General features: G+C 38.5%; 1 protein-coding gene across 1 annotated transcript in view; it reads left to right on the top strand.

Annotated features, from left to right (window-relative positions):
• The window catches only part of LOC121330778 (heat shock 70 kDa protein 4L-like), a 40,413-nt gene that overhangs the window by 8,415 nt on the left and 18,208 nt on the right, over window positions 1-13,790 (top strand). Inside the window, exons 4-10 of the mRNA XM_041277540.1 lie at window positions 6,418-6,540; window positions 7,813-7,912; window positions 10,664-10,797; window positions 11,819-12,063; window positions 12,465-12,541; window positions 13,008-13,159; window positions 13,385-13,491. Of these exons, the coding sequence (XP_041133474.1) occupies window positions 6,418-6,540; window positions 7,813-7,912; window positions 10,664-10,797; window positions 11,819-12,063; window positions 12,465-12,541; window positions 13,008-13,159; window positions 13,385-13,491 (938 nt within the window). The remainder of the gene's footprint in view (window positions 1-6,417; window positions 6,541-7,812; window positions 7,913-10,663; window positions 10,798-11,818; window positions 12,064-12,464; window positions 12,542-13,007; window positions 13,160-13,384; window positions 13,492-13,790) is intronic.

Genomic DNA, 13,790 nt, shown 5'->3' with positions numbered 1-13,790 from the left:
TGCATTCAACAGTAAGAACCTCATACCAATGGTTAAGCATGGTGGTGGTAGTGTCATCATTTTGGGATGCTTTGCTGCATCCGGACCTGGACGACTTGCCATCATTGAAGGAACCATGAATTCTGCTCTGTATCAGAGAATTCTACAGGAGAATGTCAGGCCATCCGTCCGTGAGCTGACGCTGAAGCGCAGCTGGGTCATGCAGCAAGACAATGATCTGAAACACACAAGCAAGTCTACATCAAAATGGTTGAAGAACAAGAAATTTAAAGTTTTGGAATGACCTAGTCAAAGTCCAGACCTAAACCCCATTGAGATGTTGTGGCAAGACCTGAAAAGAGTAGTTTATGCTTGAAAACCCACAAATGTCACTGAGTTGAAGCAGTTCTGCATGAATGAATGGGCCAAAATTCCTCCATGGCGCTGTGAGAGACTGATCAATAACTACAGGAAGTGTTTGGTTGCAGTTTTTGCTGCTAAAGGTGGCGTAACCAGTTATTGAGTCTAAGTGGGCGATTACTTTTTCACACGGGGGCATTGGGTGTTGATTAACTTTCTTCAATAAATAAATGAAAAGTATCAGAATTTTGTGTTATTTGTTCACTCCGTTTTATCTAATATTAGATTTTGGTTGAAGATCTGATAACATTCAGTGTCAAAAATATGCACAAATGCAGAAAATCAGACAGGGAGCAAATGCTTTTTCACGGTACTGTATATATGAAATGAACTGAATATATAAACCCTATCTACGAAAACCTCTTCTATAGACAACGCTCTGTGTCTTCCATATGTTTGTATGGTGATAGAAACATGCCCTCCATTTGAATTAAAAGGGGAAAAAGCTTCATTTGGGTTTCATCTGCTGTGTTGTACTGTTGGAATTACCCCCAGCTGGGCAGCAGCTACATGTTTTTTAATCTACACTGTGGAGAGGCTTGGCTTTAGTCCGTATCCCTTTATATAAGACAGTGATGCAGTTCAAGGGTTTGGCTTATCAGAGGGCTGCACTTTAGCGGTCTAAACTTCCCAGTGCCCTGGTGGGATTTCCCAGTATTCTGAGTCATGACGTGCTGTAGGCTAGAACTTTATTTCTGTAACACACTACATTTTTGTCTATCCTTGTGGCACTGTTGTCTTATAATGCATCCTTCAGACAGGACAGGATACCAGTTTTTTTTTTTTTTTGTTAATCCTGTAGTATTTTTTTTTTTTATAACTAGTGTTAAAGGGAGGTTTACTGTAATGTTTGACTATTTAATCTATAAAAGCTCATACATGCTTTTTTGGGTCATTCCATGCCAAATCAGCAGATTGATCCACTGTCATCATCTCAATGTGATGATATTTATCCATCAAACAATAATTTCCAAAAACAGTTTGCAAGCTGCATTTTAGTCATTATATAGCGAACATTTGGCAATAACTGATTTTCAGATTTGTTAATATGGAGGCAATATGACCAAATGAATGGTGTACAGGATAGGGATTTCTTTACAAAATATCTACATTTCATAATTCATCTTCAGTTTACATGTCTCCATTCTACTGCAGGAGATTGAGCTCCAAACTTGTGCAACTGTGGTGCCCATATGTTGGAACATTTTATTTAGATATAAATGATTTTTTTGGTCTTAAAATAGAACTCACAGAATGGGTTAAAGATTAAGCCAGGTTCTGGTTAAATTCCTACTTAGACACTAGAAGTAAAACAGGTTTTCATAGGAAATTAGTTGATTTTATGAGGGTTATAAAAGAGAGACTGCATTTAAACTGAGAATACTGAAATGTTCTTTGTATTGCTCTGATCCGTGCTTGGAAAGAGGATACCTGCAAACTGTTGTCACTGTAACCTTTAAGATGTCTGGTTGTAACTTTGCAACTCAGAACTTTTATCTTCAGTAAACTGTACTCACCTGAAAGCCAAAAGAAGCAGCTCGCTACTTCTCTTTTCCTTTCTTTTTTGTATTGCTCTAAATTCAACACCATGTGTAAAACCATTCAAAAGTTATTATCATTTTAGACTTACCTTTTTCAATATGTGCACTTGTATTGGTTCACGGAAAACTTGTTATCCCTGAAAACAATGCAGCTGGGAAACTACTATTTAAGGCGTTATAGTACGATTGACTAATTGACAAGCCCTGATAACACTATGTAACACAGTTTTTGTTCCTGGGTAGTAAGTGTTATTTCCTAATTGCTTATACCTCAAAAGTATAGAAAATGGCTATTATTCCCCACAAACTTTGTTTTTGTGACCAGGACAGTGATATTTTGAAATTTACCTATTTCCAATGAGAAAACTGTCTTTTCGTTCACATAGTCAGAAAAAAACAACATATGAATCCAAATTAACATGCATTTATACTAAAGTAATACAAAAATGACTACAAAAGATTTAGAAGTGAGTAGTTTTTTGAGATTTACGATTATACTGTAAATCACTTTCACGAATCAGCCCCCAAATGCAGTCTCCCATCATGTTCTCGTTATACTGTCCTTGGTAGCGGCGTTCAAAGTCCAGTATATCCTGGTGGAAGCGCTCGCCTTGCTCCTCCGAGTACGCTTCCATGTTCTCCTTGAATTTATCAAGATGAGCTTCAAGGTTATGGACTTTGAGGGACATCCTATAGCCCATTGTACCGTAGTTCTTTACCAGAGTCTCAACCAGCTCCACATAGTTTTCGGCCTTGTGATTGCCCAGGAAGCCCCGAACCACTGCGACAAAGCTGTTCCAAGCCGCTTTCTCCTTACTAGTGAGCTTCTTGGGGAATTCATTGCACTCCAGGATCTTCTTTATCTGTGGTCCGACGAAGACACCGGCTTTGACCTTTGCCTCAGACAGCTTAGGGAAGAAGTCTTGAAGGTACTTGAAGGCTGCCCACTCCTTATCTAGAGCTCTGACAAATTGTTTCATAAGGCCCAATTTGATGTGCAGTGGTGGCATCAGCACCTTCCGGGGGTCCACCAGTGGCTCCCACTTGACGTTGTTCCTCCCCACAGAGAACTCGGTCTGCTGTGGCCAGTCCCACCTGTGGTAGTGCGCCTTGGTGTCTCTGCTGTCCCAAAGGCAAAGATAGCAGGGAAACTTGGTAAAACCGCCTTGGAGACCCATCAGGAATGCCACCATTGCAGCCTCTTGATGCCATCTCAGAAAAATGCAGATATGTATCCACTTAGGCAGCTAAAACTAAACTGAACTGGTGGGCTTAAGGCCTCTGTATTTATACTACTATTTATATTACTGGAAAGTTCTAGAAGTTACTCCAAGTTTACTCAGCACTGAATCTATCTGGAATGTTCTGGAAAATAGGTAAATTTCAAAATATCACTGTCCTGGTCACAAAAGCAAAGTTTGTGGGGAATAATAGCCATTTTCTATACTTTTGAGGCATAAGCAATTAGGAAATAACACTTACTACCCAGGAACAAAAAAAAAAAAAACAATTGTTATACGGTGTAATTTTGTCACATTCTGAGAGGAACGTGTTCCAAAACAAGAAGATCAATGACAAATCTATTATAGAGTAATAGGTGGCCTTCCTTCCTGTTATTGCTGGATTTTTCAACAGTGCTGTTTGTAAGTGTGGAGACAGTATTGGTAAAATGAAGTGCAATTATGATGTATTAAATGTTACATTGCTTTTTTCATCATGCTGGGGATGCATATACCAGGCGACTAAGATATGTATAGTGGGAATGCTCATCCTTTCATGAGATAGTACATCCTGGGGAAATATGTTGGATCCTGTGTGACTACTTTAGTCATTCTTACATGGACAGTGCACATGGTGGATGCAGGTCATGATAAACCTTATGATAAGAGCCTTCGCATTTTAGACTGTCCTTAGGATTACATTTAAATTATGGCACCACTGTTCTTCTAATGGCTTTTAAAAAATACCAAATAACAAAAACTATCAGAAGTGTGTATTTTTGTATGCTAACACAGCAAAATACATGCCATCTGTTACCCATGCCACTATATAAGCATAGCAGCGCCTTGGATATTTTAAGATTTCAAAACATTTTGAATGCAAAACTGAGCTTTGCGGGTGGGCTTGCGTGCGTTTTAACCCTAATTTAGTAATCTACACTGCAATATCAGATGGAGTGATGGGGGTGGGAGAATATCAAATGCATCAAGCCATGTGTATTGATTCTTTTTTTACAACAACTGGACAGACAGGTTGTGTTATGCAATGCCTACTATGAAAAGTCCTTTACCAGAGACGACATACTGTAGTTTTAACATTTAATTAGTTCAGCCAGTATACTGTAATGATTTTTCAATTTTGTGTAATATCTTTACAGTTACTGCTACAGCCAGCAGCCCCCTTCCAAGTTCAAAACAGACTTTTAACAAGACATACACTAGTCACGACACAAGCATAACTATGTTTTTCATGTAAAGTAGAATTCATACTTTGCAAACTGCTTTTAACATATTCTGGAGCAATTTCCTGAAGCACTTGTTAAATATATGTTGATTTTTTTATTATTATTATTATTATTATCATTATTATTAATAATAATAATAATAATAATAATAATAATAATAAGGGGCTCCCGAGTGGCGCATCCAGTAAAGGTGCTCTGCTCGAGTGCAGGATGCGCCCTATGGCCTGGACATCGCCGGTTTGAGTCTGGGCTATTCCACAGCCGACCGTGGATGGGAGTTCCCAGGAGGCTGCGCTCAATTGGCTGCGTTGTCCTCTGCTGTAGCTCCTGGGTGGCTGCATTGTGAATCCACAGTGTGCAAAGAAGTGGTCGGCTGTCGGCACACGCTTCGGCGGACAGCGTGTATTCATCTTCGCCGCTCCCAAGTCAGCGCAGAGGTGATAGCGGTGAACTGAGCCTGAATAATAATTGGGCATTTCAAATTGGGAGAAAATAATTGGCAAAACTAAATTTTATTAAAAAATATAAATATAAATATATATATATTATATATATATATATATATATATATATATATATATATATATATATATATATATATATATATATATATATAGTGGTATAGGCTATATATTATATATATATATATATATATATCTATATATATATATATATATATATATTATATATTATATACATAAATATTAATAAACAGGAATGCTACCATGAAAATGGTTAGGCTTTGTTACATCTGTGTTTTAGAAAAAAAGTATTGCTGTAATATTTTTGCATTTAATAAATGTTCCTGTGTATGTAACTGCTTACAATTCTGCCTTTCTCTCTGCGCTGCATTTTCTTAGTCTCCATCTTAACCTGGTATTTATAGACCGAGCTCTTGAATGAATTCAATGTTGACTGGATTACTTCATCGCCCTGTGCCGCAGCTTCAGCTGTTCTTTTACCCTTTTATTCGCTGACTAAGTTTCCCTTTGGGTCTTCTGCTGCAGATCAGCCTACTATAAACTTTTTTTTATTTATGTGCAAATAATGAATGTATTAAACAGCAAAATAATTGGACAATGGGTGATTTTGGTCATTGTCAAAGATTGAGAGAAAAATACGTAAATTGATTTACTTGAAGGCTTTTTTTTATTTCTTAATGTCTCTGTGTGTCCATAGAAAAAGTACCAAATTGTATTGGCCTGAATCCAGTATTCTCAGAAAGTGTAGGTCACAATATCAGTCTCCATCTGTGTCTCATGGATGACTGATACAGAAGACCCATCCCTCACACTGGCCATCAGATGGCAATAATGTTGGTGTGAATACAGGCTGACTGTAATTGAGATAGTATCCCAGAGGTTTTGAGACAGACTACATAAGGGAGACTTATTTTTAAATTAAATATAACATTTTAGTTAAATAAATAAATAAATAACCTAAGTGAAACAACCTTTAACAGTTTTCATAAATTCACATAAATTAACATTTAGTTGTAGTCAACAATGAATAGTGAAGTGCACAGAAAGTGAGTCTGTATTACTGTAAAGCAGCTCTGTAATATGATGTTCAGCATTTGCTTTTAAAGGTAATGCTTGTGAGGATTATAGATGTTCGTAACAGGTAAAGTATCAATTCACAGGACAAGTACGGGTCAGGCACTTCCTGAATGGGTTGATAAAAAAAGGTAAAAAAGGCTGCCTGTGGCATTTGCTGTATGTGCTGTGAATGTAGGACCAAACTGTAACACAGGATTACAATAAACAAGATAACTGCATTGTCTATTATAGTCCCTCTGTTTTCTGTCTCCATTGAAATTAAAAACTAGTTCTTATCTACAGTGATGTACACTGATAAACTACAGACAGCAGGCAATTTTTTTTGATCTCCTGGGAGAGGGAATAGTGGTGGATCGCGGAGGCGCCTGTATCTTTTAATCTTTATTTTGAGGAACAGATACATGCTTTTCTTAGCTTGTTGAAATAGTTTGTTAAATGCTGATGTTTTTTGCAGGTGCGATATCTGGATGAGGAGAGGCTGTTCACAATTGAGCAGGTGACAGGAATGTTGCTGACTAAATTAAAGGAGACTTCAGAGGGGGCATTGAAGAAGCCAGTGGTAGATTGTGTCATTTCTGTAAGTATTCTTAACCTATTGAATTACATGTTCACAGACAATGAATAAGTGCTAGGGATGCAAGGTCAGCCATACAAGCTTGGTTTAAATCGTTCTAGAGCCACTTAATCTTGGATGGGAATCCACAAGGAGAGCTGCATTGCCGTTTAAGAGGGAGGGTTAGGGAGGAAGGTCAGAGAAAGTCAGGTAGGGATAGCTCACTCCATCATGCTCCTGCACCCACTACTGATCAGATGCCATACAAATCCCAGGTGGACAATTCTCAAACTGGCTCTTTTTATACATATTAATTATTAGGGGTGTAATAATGGTACACTAATCTTACAATACATATCGCAATATGTATCACCATACGTGTAATAGTTGTGACTGTACTTGTGTGATGCATAAAGGCAAACACTGAATGTGACCTGTGTCCACAGCAACTGTAAAACTCATGTATTCATTTGAGAACCTTTTGCTGACCTACAGCGAGTTATGTTGTGCTTTTGGTTTTGTATCGATTACAATACAAAAGATAATGTAATGAAAATATCATGATCTGGCGATATACTATTAGTTATAAGGCTTATTAATTAGCAATATACAAGTTCCCATATGCCTGCTACACAAATGTGTAGTTTTGACACTGAGGACACATGATTTTTGAACCTGGTCAGTGCTGAACATTTGATTATGAGACACTTCTTATTCTCATGCTATTTGGAGACATCATCCAGGTTTATGTTGGAGGCTAGGGAATTACTCACCCTAGCTGTGGAATAGTCCAGACCTGCAGATATATGGGCAATTGTACACCATTAGGATAAGTGTATACAGATGGACCAAGCACACTGAGAAGAAGCAATCATTTTTCATACTCTATAAATATGTAGTGTTTGTGATAATTCCTTCAGGTTCTCGTTCACTTGAAAGACTTGTTTGAAACACAAATATGCAATTCTTCAAATCAAATTGTAGTACATTGTAAAATTGTACATTTGTTGGTATGTCCAGGCAAAGCCATATAACTAAGAAAAAGCAATAACCTGTCCTGAAGTTAACAGTATTGAATGCTGTAGAAAAACTAAGTGATAAAACTGGGAATATCTGATGCCCTTTTTGAGTTAGGGAAACCAGCTGTAACATATCTTTTAGTCAGTCATGTGTCTTTTTAATTGTTCAGTTCAATAATACAGTAAGTATTGCATTTTTATTTATAACTAATTCCTTTTAAGAGCTGTGTCGTGTTAATAAAGAACACTATTAAAAAAAAATCTATTTTCTTTTCAGGTTCCCAGTTTCTTTACGGATGCTGAGAGGAGATCTGTGATTGATGCCTCTCAGATTGCTGGTCTGAACTGTCTGCGCCTGATAAATGACACCACTGCAGGTTAGTGGTTCAGACACTTGAGTGTATTACTGAGCCCTGTCATTGTGTCTGTGTGTGTGTGTGACTGAAAGCTTGTCTGTGACTGCAATTATTTCCCCATGGTGCTGAATTTCCTTGCATGAGGTCCTGTGTCCTGACTCGTGGTATCTCTAAAGCTGCTCCCTGATGTCTTTTATAATATTTATTTCATGCACAATAAAGTTGGACTAAAGTAGGTCATCATTCCTTGGAGAGTTCAGTGACGCTTCAGTTTCTGTCTCCTGACCGTATGCAATTCACATAATTAGTTTCATCACAAGGGCATGCCATCAGGCTGTCATCAGAGCAGAGTTCTCTCCAAAGGCTGGCCCCTAAAGATGGAAAGCTGCCTTTTTACATGTGTTCAGTTCTCATCAGTGTTTAATTTTGTGACGCCTGGTAGATGGCTCTAATGAATGGAGATCCCTGTTTGCAAATTTTTGTAAATGTCTCTTGTAAGTCCAGATGTTACAAAGTAAAACGAGATGTGGCATCAGGCTCATGTGTTTTGCAGTACACCTGCCTTTCAAGTTGTTCGATTATCAATCTGCTTTGAGAAATCGGACCATATTGATGCCATTTGTTTTCTTTATTATATCTATCTCCACTTGTGCCGGTATTTTGTATTGGTTCTTAATTTTATTTCACCCCACCTCTTTTAACCAGCAGAGTTGTGATTCACAGCTTTGTATTCTCATCACAAGCTTTTAAGTCTCTGTAGTAGGATGACGTGTTACATGCATGGATAGTCACTTGAAAATACAGACACAGAGTATTGGTGTTGATACGCCGCACAGGCGCGCAGATTTAATTTGAATACCGAACTGACACTAGGGTACCAGTGATGGTAGACCTAGTGTCACATGTAATAAAGAAATAAAAACAAAAGCTAAAAATAAAAGGTTGTCGCACAAAGTGATGAACGCTAGTGCCACTACAAGGAACGTCCCGCTCCAGGAACCTACTACTCTACGGTAACCCTCTCTGTAATGTTTTGGGATCCACATCCCCTAAGCTGACCTACTTCTGTACTGTTGCTTCCAAAGTCCCAGCCTCCCAGCGACTCTGGGCTCTTTCGACAGTCCTGGCTGGGCAGAGCCCTACAGGCACCGTCTTGCAGTTTAAAGGGTCCCGTGGTAGCAGTTCCTGCAGATTGGACACTCCCCACTTTGATGTAAACAAACACCGCACCCATATGTGTGTCAGTGGCGTTGCAATCGTCCCTAGCTGTAGCACAGCCACTTTTTGAGCTCTGCGTAGCATCTCCAGGAACGACCCTCAGCCAATCTGGACCTCCCAATCATCTTAGTTCAGGGCCAGTGTGCCACTCAGCTTGTTGCTTAGCAACACGTCTCTGGCTGCGTGTCGCAACTGATTTAATCACAGACACTTGTGCAGGAACAAGCGAATCCGCTCCCTGTCACAGTCACCTTGTGGGATTTGTGTGTGAATACAGATGGCCTGGAATACTAATGCACTGAGTCACAGTGCTGGATTGGAGATGACTATATTGTGAATATCTTTTTAGAGGTTACCCTTTGGCTATACACTTTGCTGTAGGGGAGATTGCAGGATGAAAGAATAAGTTCTCGGTGCCTTTAATTTGTCTCAACGATGAACAGTAACGAAAGGCACCATTGTTTAGGTTTTACTCTTATTTATCCCAGAGGCTGAGATCACATTTCATGTTACACCTCTTCTCGGAATTTTGTAGCTGCTATGTTCTTGTTCTTGTTCTTGACACACTCTTTCCTCTACATTTATTATGACTGATATTGTATATTGTAACTGATCTTCTACTGCTTTAATATCATTTACGTTTGTACGAAGTACTGCAGGATATCATTTAACACTGTGCATAGCAGTTTGAGCCATTCCTGCTTTTAGTGTGATATGAATAACATACAAGCTAACTTTTATGTTAAATTTAGTGACCAATTATTATTTATTTATTTTCTCCCCAATTTGGAATGTCCAATTATTATTTCTCCTCACTGCAGCTAGTCATCACACAGTACAGGCATGTGAGCATCCTCCGATCTCGCAGGCCTAAAGCCAAGAATTGGTTTTATGCCGAGCAATCCAGAGCAGAGGTGGATGGGCTACCAATCCTGGAAAACAGAGATCAGCCCTGCTTCTTATCCACTCTGAATGTGCTTGGTGTCTGGCCAGTAGGGTTTGCTGTTGTGCGGTGAGGAGAAGCAGTCCCTGCCGGTTTCCCATACCCCACCCTGGGAGTGTCAGAGCCAATGTGACGCCCCCTTCAGAGTCCCCAGCAAAATTCGGCTTCTTTGCACAGCTCGGACGCGAAGCTGTGTGACTCATCCTGCACTCCCAGCGGCAGTGCTTAACTGGATGGAGGACCCTGTAGTAGCAGTCAGTGTTTTAAGGCTTTTTTAAAGCTGTAATGGCTCAATCTGTCTTAGATTATGTGGTTATGTGTTACATTTAATGAACAAGTTGAAAAGGCAGCCTGTGAGTGGTTGTTTTTTCAGCCTTTGCTTGTTCAGGGGTCAGATTCTATCAATATTTACATCAAATTGCAATTTGCAGCATTTGAAAAAAGGCAAAGAAAACTGTTAATGTTACAGACAGTTAAACGATGCAATTTATGAATCCGACCCAAGATTGATTGGCCTAGACCCCCTTTGTAAATGAGAACTCTGTGGTTTCTCTGCTGGATAAATAAAATGATTGCAAAGCACTCTGGTCTTTTTTTCTTCTCTTGTCTAGTGGCTCTTGCTTATGGAATATATAAGCAGGATCTTCCTACCCCCGAGGAGAAACCCAGGAACGTGGTGTTTGTGGATATGGGACACTCTGCCTACCAGGTTTCCATCGCTTCCTTTAACAAGGGAAAACTGAAGGTATGGGGGAGTGAAACGCATTGTATTTATTTATTTATTTATTTATTTATTGTTTTTAAATCTCACATAGATGAAATGATTATCCATGGGGGTCATATTTAAGCTTCGGCCCATTGTTCTGCAATCCCCCAAATATAACCAATGTTAAAGCTAGTTTATATAGCCATATCTCAAGTACAATGCAACACAAAGTAGTGGTAGACAGGCATTGAATAGTTTGTTTCCAAAAATGGCATATTGTCAACTATCAATGGCTGTAAATATTTTGAAATGTACTGTGATCAAATGTTGTTAATATTTATCCTTTGTCCTTAAAATAAGATTGAGTCTCAGTCCTGTATACAGATAGAATGAGACCCTGTACCCAGGAGTAGAGATACCCTTAAAAACTTGCCTGACACAGAGATAAAAATATAGACCTCCTAGGAACTTGTTCATTTTATATTCCAACATGGAAGTACTCTATCTAGCAACAAGGTCTTCAGCATAATGCTGGTATACCTACAGAGATGTTGAAACAATTGAACAGAGAATGGTAATGGAACTCAAAGGGATTATTGTGGGTTACACTTAACAAGAAAAAGCAACCATACTCATCCTTTACAGTCCTAGAACACTGTATGAGAGGCCATTTGTTGTATATGCGTATGCCTATTTATCTATTTGTCCAACTGTTTTTCTCTTTTTTTTTTTTTTCGAAAACATGAATGTAATACTAATGATGCTAAAGTGTATTTGGGTTTGGGGAATATTGTACGCAGTAATGCAATCCAAAACAATCCAAAAAATAATTACAATTTTCCAGTGAGTATTGTTAAGCATAAATTACCGGTAGTAATTCACAAAATACATGGGAAGAATTCAAGCACATCTAATTAAGAACGCATTTTAAAATACACCATCCATGCTGCCTTCTTCAATACCTGGTACACTGGATGACATTTTACATGAGGTTCATATTTTTTTAAACCTATCTTGCGGTTTAAAAAAAAAAAGTAAAAATGTTTTAATGTTTAACCAGGTTCTTGCCACTGCTTTCGACTCTTACCTGGGAGGCAGAAACTTTGATGAAGTCTTAGTGGATTATTTCTGCGAGGAGTTCAAGAAGAAGTATAAGCTGAATGTAAAGGAGAACGTGCGGGCGATGATCCGTCTTACTCAGGAGTGCGAGAAGCTGAAAAAGCTGATGAGTGCAAACTCTTCTGACCTCCCGCTGAATATCGAGTGCTTCATGAATGACATTGATGTGTCAGGGAAAATGAACAGGTACGTCACATGGTTTGTATAACAGAAAGAAAAGGTCACGGCTTCAGTGACTTACATAAGAGCCGGGAAGAATGGGCCCTTTCTCCTTGACTGCTTTTAAATAGAGCGACATCATATTAGCCAGCAGGCATATGCCTCAGTCTGGATTTGCCATTTGAATCATGTAATTTAATTTATATTTAAATACTGTGGAATTCATTGTGCAGTGTTTACACTTAATTGTCAGTTTCTCATGAAGAGGTGGCAAACTTATCACGAAGTGATCGTGCCTTTGTGGGAATTCAGCAGTAACTTTAGTATAATTTACTTTAATTTAGTAACAACTGAAATTAGTTTGGTGGTCAACTAGAAGTACATTATGTTGTAAACTTATTTTTTATTTTCTCATTCTCTTTTCTCAGGACTCATTTTGAAGAACTCTGCGCTCACTATTTAGCAAGAATAGAAGCACCTTTGAGAGCCGTGGTGGAACAAGCTAGTAAGTACAAGTTTAGTTCAAACTGTAAGATAAAAGTATTGCAGGTCCCAGTTGCATTCAGCTTTGAATGTAAACTTTGCTAGAATCTGAGTGTAGCTTATAGAAAAATTGTAGGTCGTTTTACAAATTCTGTGCAAACGCAATTAGATTGCGTAGTTACTATGTGTGCATATCTCCACACAAAGGCATGAGATAGGGCCCAATTTAATTAACTTTTAGGTGGAAAATAGAATTGTAGGAAAATACCACAGAGAATACGGAAATTTTTGTTCTTTTGGATTTTATTAAGACATCATTAATAATTTGAAAGCTGTATGAATCAGGTCCATAGCTGTGTTTGATTGCAAAACCTTGGTCGGAAACTCTGAACTGGGTGACACTGAAGACAACAGATTAAACTCAGTACACGGTCCCCGTGACTGTCTCTCTGGCCATTACTTTACCGGAAATGCTTTTCATTGTGCAGAGCTTACACGTGAGGACGTCTATGCTGTTGAGATAGTAGGAGGAGCTACACGGATCCCGGCAGTCAAAGAGAGGATTTCCAAGTTTTTCGGGAAAGACATCAGCACCACACTGAATGCTGATGAGGCTGTAGCAAGAGGGTGTGCTTTACAGGTATGCTCAGTGAGCATTCTATGCTTCTGTATCTCAAGAATTGTTTCTGTGAAGACTCGGCAATCTTTATTTTAGCAGTATGGTAGCAGGCATGCTTCAAATTATAAAGACAACTAGAGTACAAGAAAAAGTCTTGATTTATTTACAGAGTAAATTCTAAACTGGTTGCATCTTTGGTATTGCAACCTGCTACATTTTTGTGTTTTTTTTTTGTGTTTTTTTCAGTGTGCTATCCTTTCACCAGCATTTAAAGTGCGTGAGTTTTCAATCACAGATGCAGTTCCTTACCCCATCACCCTCAAGTGGAAATCGTGCTCTGATGAAGGTGTTGGGTCAGTATTTTTTTCTCTCTGCTTGTTACTTGTGCTGTATGCAATTTTAAACAGTTCATTGCTGCAAGAAAGCCCACCCATAGTGAAGCTTGTTGCCAAGGTTAGTCCCAACTGTGATTTATGAAGACTGAAAATGGCTTATTTTGACTGTTCTTCCTTTCAAAACGACACAACACACTGTTACCTCCCAGTGCAGTCTATTATATCTTTGTAAACTGATTTATCATGATTTTAACTTATTAATGTAATTTTCCAACTTGCATTTGATATTCTGAATACGCAGTTAATATGAAAATAGG

Source organism: Polyodon spathula, chromosome 2 (assembly GCF_017654505.1).
Source record: "Polyodon spathula isolate WHYD16114869_AA chromosome 2, ASM1765450v1, whole genome shotgun sequence".
Taxonomy (NCBI): Eukaryota; Metazoa; Chordata; class Actinopteri; order Acipenseriformes; family Polyodontidae; genus Polyodon; species Polyodon spathula.
This window is presented reverse-complemented; position numbering and strand designations above follow the sequence as displayed.